The 17,611-nt window shown below is 40.3% G+C and overlaps 1 protein-coding gene across 7 annotated transcripts in view; it reads left to right on the forward strand.

The window, feature by feature from the left end:
* The window catches only part of LOC119878699 (ankyrin repeat domain-containing protein 7-like), a 60,823-nt gene extending 43,964 nt beyond the window's left edge, over positions 1-16,859 (forward strand). For all 7 annotated transcript variants that reach the window (XM_038589283.1, XM_038589282.1, XM_038589286.1 and 4 more), the window contains 5 exons: positions 4,864-4,967; positions 7,340-7,454; positions 7,612-7,785; positions 14,545-14,648; positions 14,947-16,859. In XM_038589283.1, the coding sequence (XP_038445211.1) occupies positions 4,864-4,967; positions 7,340-7,454; positions 7,612-7,785; positions 14,545-14,648; positions 14,947-14,989 (540 nt within the window). In that variant the 3' untranslated portion in view covers positions 14,990-16,859. The remainder of the gene's footprint in view (positions 1-4,863; positions 4,968-7,339; positions 7,455-7,611; positions 7,786-14,544; positions 14,649-14,946) is intronic.
* The last annotated feature ends 752 nt before the right edge of the window (positions 16,860-17,611 follow it).

The following is a 17,611-nucleotide window of genomic DNA, read 5'->3' on the forward strand; positions in this document are numbered from 1 at the left end:
TGCCTTGGAAATAGGCTTTGTCTTAAAACACAAAACAAGTGTATTTTACAATATCAAATCTTGCTGCTGTTGAGAAGTTCCTATTTGATCAAAAAGTGATTGATTAACACGGTCAGAGTTTGTCTTTTATCAGCCTTGACTTAAGAGGGACAAAAGAGGGGCAAAGGAGAAAGCAGTCAGGAACATGCAGAGCGATTTAGAAATTTGGCAAGTGAGGGGAAATATCAAGACAAGGTTTTGGGATTGTGTTTGTTTTTCTTAGTGTTTATGTTTAGGTAAGGAGTCTTCAATTTTCAGGGATAATAATTCTTACTTTACGAACCAGTGAGTGTGTTGTAAACTTATATAGAGATCAATTCTAGGAGGACTCTAAGGACATCAGATTGGCAGTAAACAGGTGGTTGAATGGGCACGAAAAGGGACGCCTGTGTGGCTCAGTGATTGAGCATATGCCTTCGGCTCAGGGCATGATCCCGTGGTCTCCGAATCGAGTCCCACATGGCACTCCTTGAATGGAGGAGCCTGCTTCTCCCTCTGCCTGTGTCTCTGCCTGTCTCTCTCTCTCTCTCTCTCTCTCTCTCTCTCTCTCTCTTTCATCTCTCATGAATAAATCAATAGAAATCTTAAAAAAAAAAAACAAAAAGTGGACAAGCAGAGGAAAGAACACAGTATAGTATTTTGCAGCTATAGCCACTTAGATACGAGTCTAAACTCTGCTTGCAAATCTAGAATGTCTTGATGGGAAGGATGTAAGGAGTGTGTAAATGATGGAATCAAGTTGCATTTTGAGTTTACTAGTCCTTGTTCTACCTCTAGCCATGGAAATTGAATGCAGGTTTGATAAGTGACTCATTTCTGTTTTTGGCTGAATCCTCAAGTGATAGGGAGAATTGGCCACATAGGTGAAAGAGGAGACTGGCATGGTTGTGTACTGTACTAGTTCTCAGCTAGACTTGTGCTGGTGAATCACAGTCAACTAGGGAACTTTAAAAGAATTTACAAGCCTAAACTGTCCCGTGAAGATTTCGATGGAGTGAATCCAATAACGTGTGTACGCAGAAATTTGGAAATAGGGTTTTGAGATTCTGTTACAACTCTTGGCTAACAACTACTGAATGGGTAGGTATACATATACAAATTTAGAGATGTAAAAATATTAAATCTCTGGAAGAGATTTAACTGAAGTTGGATACTGGCTACTTCCTTCCACTCTCTCCAACATTAGCCTTTCATCTGTCTGTATCTCTTTGAGAATTACAGATGAAAATTATTGGTCATCTCGTTGGCTTGAAAAATAATTACCTTTTCTTCCAACTATCAGTCATTCACCGGCACCCAGATGGGAAGTCTTTATGAGTAGTCTTTTAATAAGTAGAGTCTGACCCTTTAAAGATTTTACGTGTTTTGCTACCATTCTGATTATTACAAGCAGGGTTTTCCCAATTGCAGCAGTAGAAATCCGTGAACCTTCTTTTTTAGTTGAAGCTGTGCGATAGACTATCTTAGGATGTCTTTCAAATTCATAGGGCCCTGGCATCGTGCATAATCACTACTGTGTTAAACATTCAGCATGTAGTTAGTGACAATACAGATGGTAATTGTTTTAATAACTTTGCTTCAGCATTCCTCTGAACTCCTGTCTGTTCGGTTAGCAATGTGAGGGAAGTAAATACAAATAGATTGTAGTTGAAACAAGCATTGGAAAATTCTGACAGTAGGTGTTAATGAGTCTTCACAGCAATTTTCCTTAGAAGGTGGGGCCTAATTTGTTGGTAAAACATGATCCTGATGCTTTAGGAAAGGTTTGATGTCCAAGTGTTTGTTTTACGCACGGCCATTGGAAACAGTCACAGCAAATAGAAAAACACAAGTAGGCTATAGACTAAATGTGGCCCCCGGATGTATTTAGTTTCCAGTGTCAGTTGAGCTAACATTTAAAATTATGGCACGCATGTAGAACTCTGGATTTTGAGCTTTTCTTACAGATCACTTCTGGTACCTTGAGCCCATGCTGCTGTTTGGTATGCTGTGCAGAGGCTGTCCCTTTATAGGAGGCATGTGTCTCCAGTTTGCTCGTGTCCCCGCCTAGGTTCTTCACTGACTCGTGTCACCTGCTTTGCCTCCATAAGCACTGAGTTTACAATTACTGTTTTATGGTATATGTTGACAAAGATTTCAAGATTTTCAAGACACTCCATATTTAATTTGTAATATATATTTTGTATTTTATGTTAATTTCTTAGGATTGGGATTGAATTTTCTGTTTCTTTGTCAGCTTATTTTTTTCATTACTTTATTCAGTAATTGATGAGAGACACACAGAGAGAGGCAGAGAGCTAGGCACAGGGGGAAGCAGGCTCTCTATGGGGACCCTGATATGGGCTCGATCCCAGGACCCTGGGATCATGATGTTCACCCTCTGAGTCACCCAGGGCCTCGGGATGAATTTTCTAAGTTAAGAATTGAAAGTCGTTTTTTTTCACAAACATTTTTTCTATATATGTACAGTAATCATGTACCTTTTGGAATATCTGCAAGCCATGTGAAGTTAATCCTGGTTCTACTTGGATAGATTATGCATATTTCAGACAGTATTCTCTTTCTCCTTGGTATTATTCCCTAAATACGCAATTTATATAGTAGCTTTTATTATACTAAAAATAATCCGTATAAAGCAGTATTAGAATTTTTGAATAATAGTTTTTACTTAATCTCAGTTTCCCAACATGTAAACACCCAGTGCTCATCTAGTATTAGAATTTTTATTGGTAAGTCATGACATTTTTATTTCTGATTTACACTTAGTCTAAATTATAAAATAATCATAAATAGCAATGATAATAGAAACTAGAATACAAACAGGTTTTTTTAGAAGTAGATGTGCATTAGGTTCTCAGAATGAGTATAGTAGAGAATAAAATCTCATTGACTTATTTCACTTAGCATAATACCCTGAGTCAGTCAGAGAAAGACAATTATCATATGATCTCATTCATATGTGGAACTTAAGAAACAAGACAGAGGAGAAGGGGAAGAAGAGAAAAACTTAAACCAGAGAGACTGAGGGAGACAAAGCCTAAGAGACTCTTAATCATAGGAGCCAAACTGAAGGTCACTGGAGGGGTGGAGTGGAAGGATGGGATAACTGGGTGATGGACATTAAGGAGGGCACATGATGGAATGAGTCCTGGGTGTTACATAAGACTGAGGAACCACTGACTTCTACCTCTGAAACTAATAGTATGTTGTATGGAACTGAATTTGAATAAAAGGGTAAAAATGAGAAAAATCTCATACTGAGCTTTCTAACAGTTAAGAAAAAACTTTATCATGGTATAATAGGAGAAAGTCCAAGGACTATTTATTTAGTTATTTATTTTTAATATTTTATTGTTCTTATTTTTTATTTTAAACAAAAAAAACCCACAATTTTTTATTGGAGTTCAATTTGCCGACATAAAGAATAACACCGAGTGCTCATCTCATTGTGGGCCCACCTTAACCAAAGATTATTTAGTATTAAGTGGTCAAAATTCATTTGAAGCTTCTTTCTTTTATTTTTATTTATTTACTTTTCTTTTTAATTTTTAAAAGGTTTCTTTATGCATTTTAGAGAGACAGCACACACATGCACAGGCTTGTGGGGGTGGGGGAGGTGGAGAGGGAGAGGGAGAGAGAGTGTCTTAAACAGACTTGGTGCTCAGTGCCAGGGGAGCCCCGAATCCAATGTGGGGCTGGATCCCACGACCCTGAGATCACACCTGAGACAAAACCAAGCGTCCCTCAACTGCCTGCACAACCCAGCTGCCCTGAAACCTAGCTCTTTTCATTCAGAGTCCATCTCCTTAGTGACTCATTTGGAGCTGGAGTGTTTTATGTTGACATCTGGGATCCCCATACCATTGATAGATGAGAATCCAGCAAGTTTGTACAACCTGGAGAAAACCCTTACCTTTATTGGAAAGTTCTTAAAACTATATCCCTGGGAACTCTTGTTTCTCAAGTATTAATGTTTGCTACAAAAGAAGGAATTGTCAAATGGGGATAAGCAAATGTAAATGGGGTTCATTTGTGCTAGATGTATAGTGCAGTTTTGTAATGTTTCACAAACATAGATGATCATTGAATCTTTCTTTTGGGGCACAGTATCTCTTGCAAATCATGTGTTCTTTGGAATATAATTGAAGAAACACTACTCCGGAGATATCCATTAAAATCAGTAACGATACTTTAAATATTTACTACTGTGTTTTAGAGAGTGGAGATACAGAGATAAAAAATAACCCCTCCCCTCTAGAATCTTTTGGTTTAGATGGTGCAGAAGAAAATAACTAGGGTATACCATGATATATATTGTGAGAGAAGCAAAGATTCTTGGAGCCAGGCAATGTTTGAAGCGAGTTTGTGGAATGACTGCAGGTAATCTGTTGAAGAGGAAGAGGAGGTCTATTTTATTATTTTTATTTTAGTTTTTAAAAAGACTTTATGTTTTTGAGAGAGACAGAGAGTGAGCAAGCAGGAGAGAGCATGAGTGGAGGGGAGGGGCAGAGGGAGAGGGAGAAGCTGACTCTTTGCTGCAGAGGGAGCCCAAGGTGGGACTCCATCCTGAGACCCTGGGATCATGACCTGAGCTGATGAGCTGAAGGCAGATGCTTGACCAACTGAGCCACCCACGCTCCGTGAGAAAGCAGTATTTTAAAAGAAGGAGCAGCTGGTGAAACCATGGAGGGCTGAGAACGAAAGGGCTAATTTTATTTACTTTCTATGTTACATGTTTAAGTTACAGGATTGTTCAGAATTTTTACGATTCATTATCCAAATATGTAATTTTGTAAATTATAAATTTTGTTTGCACTCCTACAGGATGGCCTCACACCGCTTCTAGTTGCTGTAAATGAAAAAAAAGAGAAAATGGTGGCATTTTTAGTAGAAAAAGCAAATATAAATGCAGTTGACTACACTAACAGGTAAGGTTTTTTTTTTTTTTTTTTTTTTTTGGTGAATCTTAGTATTTGGTCGAGAGTGGTAACAATTTCTCAAGGCAGAAAGTTTAACTTATTAATAAGAAGAGTATTTATAAGTATAGTGAAAAATGTCAGCATGTGATCGGTTAGGTAGAAAACAATTACTCTGACAGGACAAGGTGAAGAACATTGTATAGTATAATTCAGAATCCTTTGTAATATAGATTGATGTCATTTGCAATAGTTTTTTTTTTCTGTATGATTTTACAGTAGCTAAAAGTGTTTCTTGTTGAAATTGTGAGTTTTTTTCTTTTTTAGCTCAGAGCTTGATGCCAGAGTCCGGGAATTGAGCCCCACATAGGGCTCCCAGCAGGGAGCCTGCTTCTCCCTCTGCCTATGTCTCTGCCTTTCTTTCTGTGTCTCTCCTGAATAAGGAAATATAACTGAGAAAAAAAAATTTAGAGAGTCCAAGCAGAAACCTCTGAAACTGTCTCCAAGCCTTCATTTGGTAGGGTATACCAAAAACAACCCTGCATCCTAGCAGAGGTGCAGTGGGATAGTGCTAAAGGATGAAAGGCTGGTGAGCTCTATCACATTTCTGCTTGATTCACTAGTCTGGCCCATTCAGAGACAGGATAGATTGTGGCAAATATCTGTAGTTACTGTCAACTTAAAGAGTAATTCCAGTCATAGTTATTGTGCGCCTCTTATTGCTTCCAGAACAGATTGATAAGACGTCAGGTACATGGTATGTGTCACCACTGATTTGGCAAATGCATTCTTTTCTAGTCCGCTAGTGAATCAGAAATAGTTCATATTCATAGAGTATAGGCAAAGTGTTCATTCATTTAATTTGCCTCAGCGTTTTATTAACTCATGGAGCTAGACCATTTGAACATCCCCAGAATATCTCATTGGCCTATCATATTGACACCATGCTAATTTGACATGAGGATCAGTAAGAGGCTATAACGCTTTGGGCCCTTGGTAAGACGGCATGAATTGACATATCCATGAAGTTTTGAGGCATCCAGTGGGCATGCCAGGATATTCTCGCAGGAGTGAAAGAAAAATTGCCACATTTTGAATACCTTTTCACAAAGACAGAAACTGGGAGACCTCTTTGGGTTCTGGAGGTAGCATATTTTACGCCACTAATTCTCAATGCGTTGGGGGTGGGGTGGTGGGAGAAGAATTCTGCTCCTCAGGGAGCATTTGGCAGTGTCTGGAGACCTGTTTTTTGACATGTCAAAAGCTGTACATACTTAATGTATCGAATTCAGTGAGTTTGTGGATAAGTATAGACCTCTGTGAAATCATCAATGCCTTAAAGCCATAGTCCTACCCATCACCTCCCAAAGTCTCTTCCTGGTCTCATTAATTAATTAATTAATTAATTAATTGGTAAGAACACTTAACATAAGCTCTACCCTCTTAGCAAAGTTTAAGTATACAATGCAGTATTATTAGCTATAGACACTGCTAACAATAGATTCGTCTGGAGACATTTCCGATCCTCACAACTGAGGATGTTGCTGGCATCTAGTGGGTCGATGTCAGGAGTGCTGGTAAACATACCCAAGAGAGGCCTCCACAACAATCCACCATGTCCATGGTACAAGGTTGGGAAACCTTGTCCTACATTGAGTACTCGTTTCATCCATACACCTTGGTGAAACTAAGGAATGCAAGACTTCAGTGGTCTCAGAGCAGATGAATTGTGCAGCAGGTGCAGGCTGTGCTTAGGAGTCCTCACTGCTTTGGTCGCAGGATCCAGTAGACCCTATGCTATTCATGGTGTCAGTGGTGGGGAAAAGTTGTACCGTGGATCTCAGGGCAAGCCCCTGTTGGAGAATCAGAGCACAGGCCCTCGGGGTTTTCTGATCTTGAGTCCCCATCAGAAGCTTGCCTGTAGAGGGGTCCTACGGGAGACAGAAATGACTTGTATTCCTTCTGTGCTAAGTCATTGGCTGGACACAGCCTAGCAGAGACACAAGGCCTTGGTGTGAGTGCTACGGTGGATATGAAAATGTAGCAGCTGTCTACATTTTGAGCTGCAGTTCAACTGTGCTCTCTATGGTAGATCCTCTAGAAGACAAATCCAAAGAGTGCAACTCCCTGGCCTCTATATTAGTCTGGGTCCAATCGGAAGACAGATATGACGTAGTATTTTAAACAGTGGAAGTAAATATAAAAAATTACTAAATGATGATGAGATAGTAATGAGAAGGTGGGACAGAGAAGTCTGAAGTAAACTAATTCTTTGTTTTGGAGTCATGAGAATAAGCAGTATTTAACATTTACAATTCTATGAATTGATTAGCAATTTTTGAAAAGGTACACTGTAATCCTGACAAGCCCTTTCACACTCACAGGAGTTGTCTCCACTTGGCCTGTGCCAATGGCCATGAAGATATGGTGAAGCTCCTGGTAGATCGGAAATGCCAGCTAAACCTCCGTGATGTTGAAAACACGACCGCTCTACTGAAGGTGCGTGGTGACAGGTATATCTGCCTGAGATGGATTGGATTGAAGTCCTTGGAATGAACATTTGTTGCATTTAAACATAACTCATTGGTGAAACTTGTGGCATGTTTCCTTTCAGTTCCCAGAATTTACATTCTGTTTCTTGTTGTAATGCTCACAGGCTGTACAATCCCAAGATGAGGCATGTGTAGATATTCTGCTGAAACATGGTGCTAATCCTGATCTAAAAGACATCAAGGGCAACACTGCTCTCCATTATGCAGCATTAGGGGACAATGTCACAATAGCACAGAAACTACTTTTAAAGAAAGTAAATATGGAGATCAGAAACAAGGTACAGGTCAACTTTTTTTTTTACAACGTATTTTATATTATAAATAAATAAATAAGTAAATAAAAATAGCTGCAAATGTTTTCTTTGTATATGTACATATATATATGAAGACATCGGCACTGAATTTTATACAGCAGGTCCTGTCATCCTGGAAACAACTGGAAAACTAAGGCAGGGGCAGGGAAAGAGAAAAGTAATGCCTGTAGAAAGGCAACATTTTGTCTGCTAGCAACCTTTCCACCCCAGAAAGAAAATCTTCCCCTTTGTGCCTGGGAGTAGATGGTACCCTCAGAGCCCACAAAGGATTGAAGGCCTAGAGGGGAGTGTGGTGATGATGGAGGCCGAAAGGTGTGCAGGGGCTTAGGAAATGGATGCTTCTGGGGATGAGTAGGAGACCGTGACCCAGAGGAGTAGCTTGGGTGAATGTAAATGGGAGGAGAAAGCAGCAGGTTGTAATAGGCCTTGGGCACTCTAGGCCCTAAGGTTCAGAAGATGAGAGCAGGGGGATCAGGTCATGACATCCTACAGGTGGTATCTGCTTGTGCTGGTAGCCACTCTGCCAGCCATGTACCACGGTGAGGCCTCCCATTCCGGAGAGTAGCTCCTGCTCAGCCTATGTAGTTCCTCAGTGGGGTGGTAGGTGTGCATGGGGAGCTGGTGATGACCACACTTGCCAGTCTCCTGTGCTTTCTTTGACGTGCATTACATTCAGTCACTGCCCTTGCAGAAACACTGTTGTGTGCCATAGATAGGGTCGATTTTTCATATTTGGAAGCTCAAGCATTTCCTGGATGAAAATATTTTGAAATAACTGTCTAAGCTTTTGCTTTAAATAACAACACTTTTTATTTTTGAAGATTGTATTTATATGAGAGAGAGCAAACATGAGTAGGGAGGAAAGGCAGAGGTAGGGGAAGAAGAGGCCTTCCCACTGAGCCAGGTAGCCTGATGCACGGGGCTTGATGTCAGGAGTGGGATCGTGACCATAACCAGAGAGAGATGCTTGACCCACTGAGCCCCCCAGGCTTACCATAATACTTCTTCCTTCCTGCCTTCCTTTTTTTAATTAAGCTTTTTATTTATTTATTTTTTCACCTCACACTCTGGGGTTTATGTACTTATTTTATCTTTTAGTTTTTTCTTTTTAAAAATTTTTTTAGTTGGGGTTCAGTTTGCCAACAAAGAGCACAGCACCCAGTGCTCATCCCGTCAAGTGCCCCCCCCTTGGTGCCCGTCACCCAGTCACCCCAACCCCCCACCCACCTCCCTTTCCACCATCCCTTGTTTGGTTCCCAGAGTTAGGAGTCTCTCATGTTCTGTCCCCCTCACTGATATTTCCCACTCGTTTTCTCTGCTTTCCTCTTTATTCCCTTTCACTCTTTTCTATTCCCCGTATGAATGAGACCATGTAATGTTTGTCCTTCTCCGATTGCCTTACTTCACTCAGCATAATACCCTCCAGTTGCATCCATGTTGAAGCAGATGGTGGGTATTTATTGTTTCTAATTGTTGAGTAATCTGTGGTATATGTCCGCAATGGAGTATTACTCAGCCGTGAGATTTTATTTTTTGGGGGGAAGTGAGCGAGCATGTACAAGCAGGGGGTGTTGTGGGGGCAGAGGGAAAAGAAAGAGAGTAAGAATCTGAAGTAGACTTTGCGCTGAGTCTGTCGCAGCGCTGGATCTTGTAACTCTGATCATCACCTGAGTTAAGACCAAGAGTCAGATGCTCAACGGACTGAGCCACTCAGTTGCCCCTAAATAATGATACCTTTAAAGAAGCATTAGAGAAGGCAAGTTTCTTTTATGTATTTATGGCAAATATTTATGAGAACACAGAATGTGTTCTGAAACTTTATTTTCAAAAATGTTTTCTCACCCAGTTTGTTTCTTATTTAGTGTCAAACAACAGAGGAAAGCAAAATTTGCCTTGGAAATAGGCTTTGACTTAAAACAGAAAACAAGTGTATTTTACAATATCAAATCTTGCTGCTGTTGAGAAGTTCCTATTTGATCAAAAAGTGATTTATTAACACGGTCGGAGTTTATCTTTTATCAGCCTTGACTTAAGAGGGACAAAAGAGGGGAAAAGGAGAAAGCAGTCAGGAACATGCAGAGCGATTTAGACATTTGGCAAGTGAGGGGAAATATCAAGACAAGGTTTTTGGATTGTGTTTGTTTTTCTTTAGTGTTTATGTTTAGGTAAGGAGTCTTCAATTTTCAGGGATAATAATTCTTACTTTACGAACCCGTGAGTGTGTTGTAAACTTATATAGAGATCAATTCTAGGAGGACTCTAAGGACATCAGTTGGCAGTAAACTGGTGGTTGAATGGGCACGAAAAGGGACGCCTGTGTGGCTCAGTGATTGAGCATATGCCTTCGGCTCAGGGCATGATCCCATGGTCTCCCGAATCGAGTCCCACATGGCACTCCTTGAATGGAGGAGCCTGCTTCTCCCTCTGCCTGTGTCTCTGCCTGTCTCTCTCTCTCTCTCAGACTCTCATGAATAAATAAATAGAAATCTTAAAAAAAAAACAAAAAGTGGACAAGCAGAGGAAAGAACACAGTATAGTATTTTGCAGCTATAGCCACTTAGATACGAGTCTAAACTCTTCTTGCAAATCTAGAATGTCTTGATGGGAAGGAAGTAAGGAGTGTGTAAATAATGGAATCAAGTTGCATTTTGAGTTTACTAGACCTTGTTCTACCTCTAGCCATGGAAATTGAATGCAGGTTTGATAAGTGACTCATTTCTGTTTTTGGCTGAATCCTCAAGTGATAGGGAGAATTGGCCACATAGGTGAAAGAGGAGACTGGCATGGTTGTGTACTGTACTAGTTCTCAGCTAGACTTGTGCTGGTGAATCACAGTCAACTAGGGAATTTAAAAGAATTTACAAGCCTAAACTGTCCCGTGAAGATTTCGATGGAGTGAATCCAATAACGTGTGTACGCAGAAATTTGGAAATAGGGTTTTGAGATTCTGTTACAACTCTTGGCTAACAACTACTGAATGGGTAGGTATACATATACAAATTTAGAGATGTAAAAATATTAAATCTCTGGAAGAGATTTAACTGAAGTTGGATACTGGCTACTTCCTTCCACTCTCTCCAACATTAGCCTTTCATCTGTCTGTATCTCTTTGAGAATTACAGATGAAAATTATTGGTCATCTCGTTGGCTTGAAAAATAATTACCTTTTCTTCCAACTATCAGTCATTCACCGGCACCCAGATGGGAAGTCTTTATGAGTAGTCTTTTAATAAGTAGAGTCTGACCCTTTAAAGATTTTACGTGTTTTGCTACCATTCTGATTATTACAAGCAGGGTTTTCCCAATTGCAGCAGTAGAAATCCGTGAACCTTCTTCTTTAGTTGAAGCTGTACGATAGACTATCTTAGGATGTCTTTCAAATTCATAGGGCCCTGGCATAGTGCATAATCACTACTGTGTTAAACATTCAGCATGTAGTTAGTGACAATATAGATGGTAATTGTTTTAATAACTTTGCTTCAGCATTCCTCTGAACTCCTGTCTGTTCGGTTAGCAATGTGAGGGAAGTAAATACAAATAGATTGTAGTTGAAACAAGCATTGGAAAATTCTGACAGTAGGTGTTAATGAGTCTTCACAGCAATTTTCCTTAGAAGGTGGGGCCTAATTTGTTGGTAAAACATGATCCTGATGCTTTAGGAAAGGTTTGATGTCCAAGTGTTTGTTTTACGCACGGCCATTGGAAACAGTCACAGCAAATAGAAAAACACAAGTAGGCTATAGACTAAATGTAGCCCCTGGATGTATTTAGTTTCCACTGTCAGTTGAGCTAACATTTAAAATTATGGCACCCATGTAGAACTCTGGATTTTGAGCTTTTCTTACAGATCACTTCTGGTACCTTGAGCCCATGCTGCTGTTTGGTATGCTGTGCAGAGGCTGTCCCTTTATAGGAGGCATGTGTCTCCAGTTTGCTCGTGTCCCCGCCTAGGGTCTTCACTGACTCGTGTCACCTGCTTTGCCTCCATAACCATTGAGTTTACAATTACTGTTTTATGGTATATGTTGACAAAGATTTCAAGATTTTCAAGACACTCCATATTAATTTATAATATATATTTTGTATTTTATGTTAATTTCTTAGGATTGGGATTGAATTTTCTGTTTCTTTGTCACCTTATTTTTTTCATTACTTTATTCAGTAATTGATGAGAGACACACAGAGAGAGGCAGAGAGCTAGGCACAGGGGGAAGCAGGTTCTCTATGGGGACCCTGATATGGGCTCGATCCCAGGACCCTGGGATCATGATGTTCACCCTCTGAGTCACCCAGGTGCCTCGGGATGAATTTTCTAAGTTAGGAATTGAAAGTCGTTTTTTTTACAAACATTTTTTCTATATATGTACAGTAATCATGTACCTTTTGGAATATTTGTAAGCCATGTGAGGTTAATCCTGGTTCTACTTGGATAGATTATGCATATTCCGGACAGTATTCTCTTTCTCCTTGGTATTATTCCCTAAATACTCAATTTACATAGTAGCTTTTATTATACTAAAAATAATCCGTATAAAGCAGTATTAGAATTTGTGATTAATAGTTTTTACTTAATCTCAGTTTCCCAACATGTAAACACCCAGTGCTCATCTAGTATTAGAATTTTTATTGGTAAGTCATGACATTTTCATTTCTGATTTACACTTAGTCTAAATTATAAATAATCATAAATAGCAATGATAATAGAAACTAGAATACAAACCGGTTTTTTTAGAAGTAGATGTGCATTAGGTTCTCAGAATGAGTATAGTTGAGAATAAAATCTCATTGACATATTTCACTTAGCATAATACCCTGAGTCAGTCAGAGAAAGACAATTATCATATGATCTCATTCATATGTGGAACTTAAGAAACAAGACAGCGGAGAAGGGGAAGAAGAGAAAAACTTAAACCAGAGAGACTGAGGGAGACAAAGCCTAAGAGACTCTTAATCATAGGAGCCAAACTGAAGGTCACTGGAGGGGTGGAGTGGAAGGATGGGATAACTGGGTGATGGACATTAAGGAGGGCACATGATGGAATGAGTCCTGGGTGTTACATAAGACTGAGGAACCACTGACTTCTACCTCTGAAACTAATAGTATGTTGTATGGAACTGAATTTGAATAAAAGGGTAAAAATGAGAAAAATCTCATACTGAGCTTTCTAACAGTTAAGAAAAAACTTTATCATGGTATAATAGGAGAAAGTCCAAGGACTATTTATTTAGTTATTTATTTTTAATATTTTATTGTTCTTATTTTTTATTTTAAACAAAAAAACCCACAATTTTTTATTGGAGTTCAATTTGCCGACATAAAGAATAACACCGAGTGCTCATCTCATTGTGGGCCCACCTTAACCAAAGATTATTTAGTATTAAGTGGTCAAAATTCATTTGAAGCTTCTTTCTTTTATTTTTATTTATTTACTTTTCTTTTTAATTTTTAAAAGGTTTCTTTATGCATTTTAGAGAGACAGCACACACATGCACAGGCTTGTGGGGGTGGGGGAGGTGGAGAGGGAGAGGGAGAGAGAGTGTCTTAAACAGACTTGGTGCTCAGTGCCAGGGGAGCCCCGAATCCAATGTGGGGCTGGATCCCACGACCCTGAGATCACACCTGAGACAAAACCAAGCGTCCCTCAACTGCCTGCACAACCCAGCTGCCCTGAAACCTAGCTCTTTTCATTCAGAGTCCATCTCCTTAGTGACTCATTTGGAGCTGGAGTGTTTTATGTTGACATCTGGGATCCCCATACCATTGATAGATGAGAATCCAGCAAGTTTGTACAACCTGGAGAAAACCCTTACCTTTATTGGAAAGTTCTTAAAACTATATCCCTGGGAACTCTTGTTTCTCAAGTATTAATGTTTGCTACAAAAGAAGGAATTGTCAAATGGGGACAAGCAAATGTAAATGGGGTTCATTTGTGCTAGATGTATAGTGCAGTTTTGTAATGTTTCACAAACATAGATGATCATTGAATCTTTCTTTTGGGGCACAGTATCTCTTGCAAATCATGTGTTCTTTGGAATATAATTGAAGAAACACTACTCCGGAGATATCCATTAAAATCAGTAACGATACTTTAAATATTTACTACTGTGTTTTAGAGAGTGGAGATACAGAGATAAAAAATAACCCCTCCCCTCTAGAATCTTTTGGTTTAGATGGTGCAGAAGAAAATAACTAGGGTATACCATGATATATATTGTGAGAGAAGCAAAGATTCTTGGAGCCAGGCAATGTTTGAAGCGAGTTTGTGGAATGACTGCAGGTAATCTGTTGAAGAGGAAGAGGAGGTCTATTTTATTATTTTTATTTTAGTTTTTAAAAAGACTTTATGTTTTTGAGAGAGACAGAGAGTGAGCAAGCAGGAGAGAGCATGAGTGGAGGGGAGGGGCAGAGGGAGAGGGAGAAGCTGACTCTTTGCTGCAGAGGGAGCCCAAGGTGGGACTCCATCCTGAGACCCTGGGATCATGACCTGAGCTGATGAGCTGAAGGCAGATGCTTGACCAACTGAGCCACCCACGCTCCGTGAGAAAGCAGTATTTTAAAAAGAAGGAGCAGCTGGTGAAACCATGGAGGGCTGAGAACGAAAGGGCTAATTTTATTTACTTTCTATGTTACATGTTTAAGTTACAGGATCGTTCAGAATTTTTACGATTCATTATCCAAATATGTAATTTTGTAAATTATAAATTTTGTTTGCACTCCTACAGGATGGCCTCACACCGCTTTTACTTGCTATAAATGAAAAAAAAGAGAAAATGGTGGCATTTTTAGTAGAAAAAGCAAATATAAATGCAGTTGACTACGCTAAAAGGTAAGGTTTTTTTTTTGTGAATCTTAGTATTTGGTAAAGAGTGGTAACAGTTTCTCAAGGCGGAAAGTTTAACTTAATAAGAAGAGTATTTATAAGTATAGTGAAAAATGTCAGCATGTGATCGGTTAGGTAGAAAACAATTACTCTGACAGGACAAGGTGAAGAACATTGTATAGTATAATTCAGAATCCTTTGTAATATAGATTGATGTCATTTGCAATAGTTTTTTTTTTTTCTGTATGATTTTACAGTAGCTAAAAGTGTTTCTTGTTGAAATTGTGAGTTTTTTCTTTTTTAGCTCAGAGCTTGATGCCAGAGTCCGGGAATTGAGCCCCACATAGGGCTCCCAGCAGGGAGCCTGCTTCTCCCTCTGCCTATGTCTCTGCCTTTCTTTCTGTGTCTCTCCTGAATAAGGAAATATAACTGAGAAAAAAAAATTTAGAGAGTCCAAGCAGAAACCTCTGAAACTGTCTCCAAGCCTTCATTTGGTAGGGTATACCAAAAACAACCCTGCATCCTAGCAGAGGTGCAGTGGGATAGTGCTAAAGGATGAAAGGCTGGTGAGCTCTATCACATTTCTGCTTAATTCACTAGTCTGGCCCATTCAGAGACAGGATAGATTGTGGCAAATATCTGTAGTTACTGTCAACTTAAACAAAGAGTAATTCCAGTCATAGTTATTGTGCGCCTCTTATTGCTTCCAGAACAGATTGATAAGACGTCAGGTACATGGTATGTGTCACCACTGATTTGGCAAATGCATTCTTTTCTAGTCCGCTAGTGAATCAGAAATAGTTCATATTCATAGAGTATAGGCAAAGTGTTCATTCATTTAATTTGCCTCAGCGTTTTATTAACTCATGGAGCTAGACCATTTGAACATCCCCAGAATATCTCATTGGCCTATCATATTGACACTATGCTAATTTGACATGAGGATCAGTAAGAGGCTATAACGCTTTGGGCCCTTGGTAAGACGGCATGAATTGACATATCCGTGAAGTTTTGAGGCATCCAGTGGGCATGCCAGGATATTCTCGCAGGAGTGAAAGAAAAATTGCCACATTTTGAATACCTTTTCACAAAGACAGAAACTGGGAGACCTCTTTGGGTTCTGGAGGTAGCATATTTTACGCCACTAATTCTCAATGCGTTGGGGGTGGGGTGGTGGGAGAAGAATTCTGCTCCTCAGGGAGCATTTGGCAGTGTCTGGAGACCTGTTTTTTGACATGTCAAAAGCTGTACATACTTAATGTATCGAATTCAGTGAGTTTGTGGATAAGTATAGACCTCTGTGAAATCATCAATGCCTTAAAGCCATAGTCCTACCCATCACCTCCCAAAGTCTCTTCCTGGTCTCATTAATTAATTAATTAATTAATTGGTAAGAACACTTAACATAAGCTCTACCCTCTTAGCAAAGTTTAAGTATACAATGCAGTATTATTAGCTATAGACACTGCTAACAATAGATTCGTCTGGAGACATTTCCGATCCTCACAACTGAGGATGTTGCTGGCATCTAGTGGGTCGATGTCAGGAGTGCTGATAAACATACCCAAGAGAGGCCTCCACAACAATCCACCATGTCCATGGTACAAGGTTGGGAAACCTTGTCCTACATTGAGTACTCATTTCATCCATACACCTTGGTGAAACTAAGGAATGCAAGACTTCAGTGGTCTCAGAGCAGATGAATTGTGCAGCAGGTGCAGGCTGTGCTTAGGAGTCCTCACTGCTTTGGTCGCAGGATCCAGTAGACCCTATGCTATTCATGGTGTCAGTGGTGGGGAAAAGTTGTACCGTGGATCTCAGGGCAAGCCCCTGTTGGAGAATCAGAGCACAGGCCCTCGGGGTTTTCTGATCTTGAGTCCCCATCAGAAGCTTGCCTGTAGAGGGGTCCTACGGGAGACAGAAATGACTTGGTTTTAGTATTCCTTCTGTGCTAAGTCATTGGCTGGACACAGCCTAGCAGAGACACAAGGCCTTGGTGTGAGTGCTACGGTGGATATGAAAATGTAGCAGCTGTCTACATTTTGAGCTGCAGTTCAACTGTGCTCTCTATGGTAGATCCTCTAGAAGACAAATCCAAAGAGTGCAACTCCCTGGCCTCTATATTAGTCTGGGTCCAATCGGAAGACAGATATGACATAGTATTTTAAACAGTGGAAGTAAATATAAAGAATTACTAAATGATGATGAGATAGTAATGAGAAGGGCTAACTTGGGAGGGGGGGTCCAAAGTTGCTAAAGAAGGTGTGATTGAAGCACGATGGATGGCAGAGAAGTTTGAGTCCTGTATGTCTGACTTCCTCTGCGCATCCAATTACCAACCTCAACTCATTTGTGTCCCAGAGGGTTGTTCCTGTTAGCCTGGAGATTGAGCGCTGGCCCTGGCCCATGTTCCGGTTTGCTTCCCTTCTTCTTCTTCTTCGTCTTCTTTCATCTTCATCTTCATCGTCTTTGTGTTCTCCGTCTCCTTCTCCTCCTCCTCTCCTTCTTCTTCTCTTCTTCCTATCTCCTTCCTTTCTCTTCCTCCCTTGCCGCCCCCGCTTCACCAGCATCAGAAGTACTCTTCCCAGCTGTGCACTCCAGAGCATGCAGTCCGGGCCTCAGCCAGTGACCTTTCTAAAATGGATACCATGCCCCTAGCAAATGCTGTTGACACCCTACTCACTCTCTGCATCCAGTCCTTAGTCTTAACTCTGCTGTATCCCTACGGGGTTTGTTGCATCCTTCTGCATGTGCATATGATACACTGGAGGCCTTGCACTGCTCTGCTGGTCGGTGGGCTCATTGTTCCCTGACCCTCCCTATACATCCATTTATCAGACAGGACTCCCTGCACTCCTGAAGGGTAGTTCCTGTTTGCATGCTGAGTAGCACGGACTAGCTTTGGCCGGGCAACTCTGACTGCAGTTCCGACATCTCCTTCAATGAGACCTGAATCCCAGCCTTGGGAT

This window comes from Canis lupus, unplaced genomic scaffold (assembly GCF_011100685.1).
Source record: "Canis lupus familiaris isolate Mischka breed German Shepherd unplaced genomic scaffold, alternate assembly UU_Cfam_GSD_1.0 chrUn_S1836H2033, whole genome shotgun sequence".
NCBI classification, from domain to species: domain Eukaryota; kingdom Metazoa; phylum Chordata; class Mammalia; order Carnivora; family Canidae; genus Canis; species Canis lupus.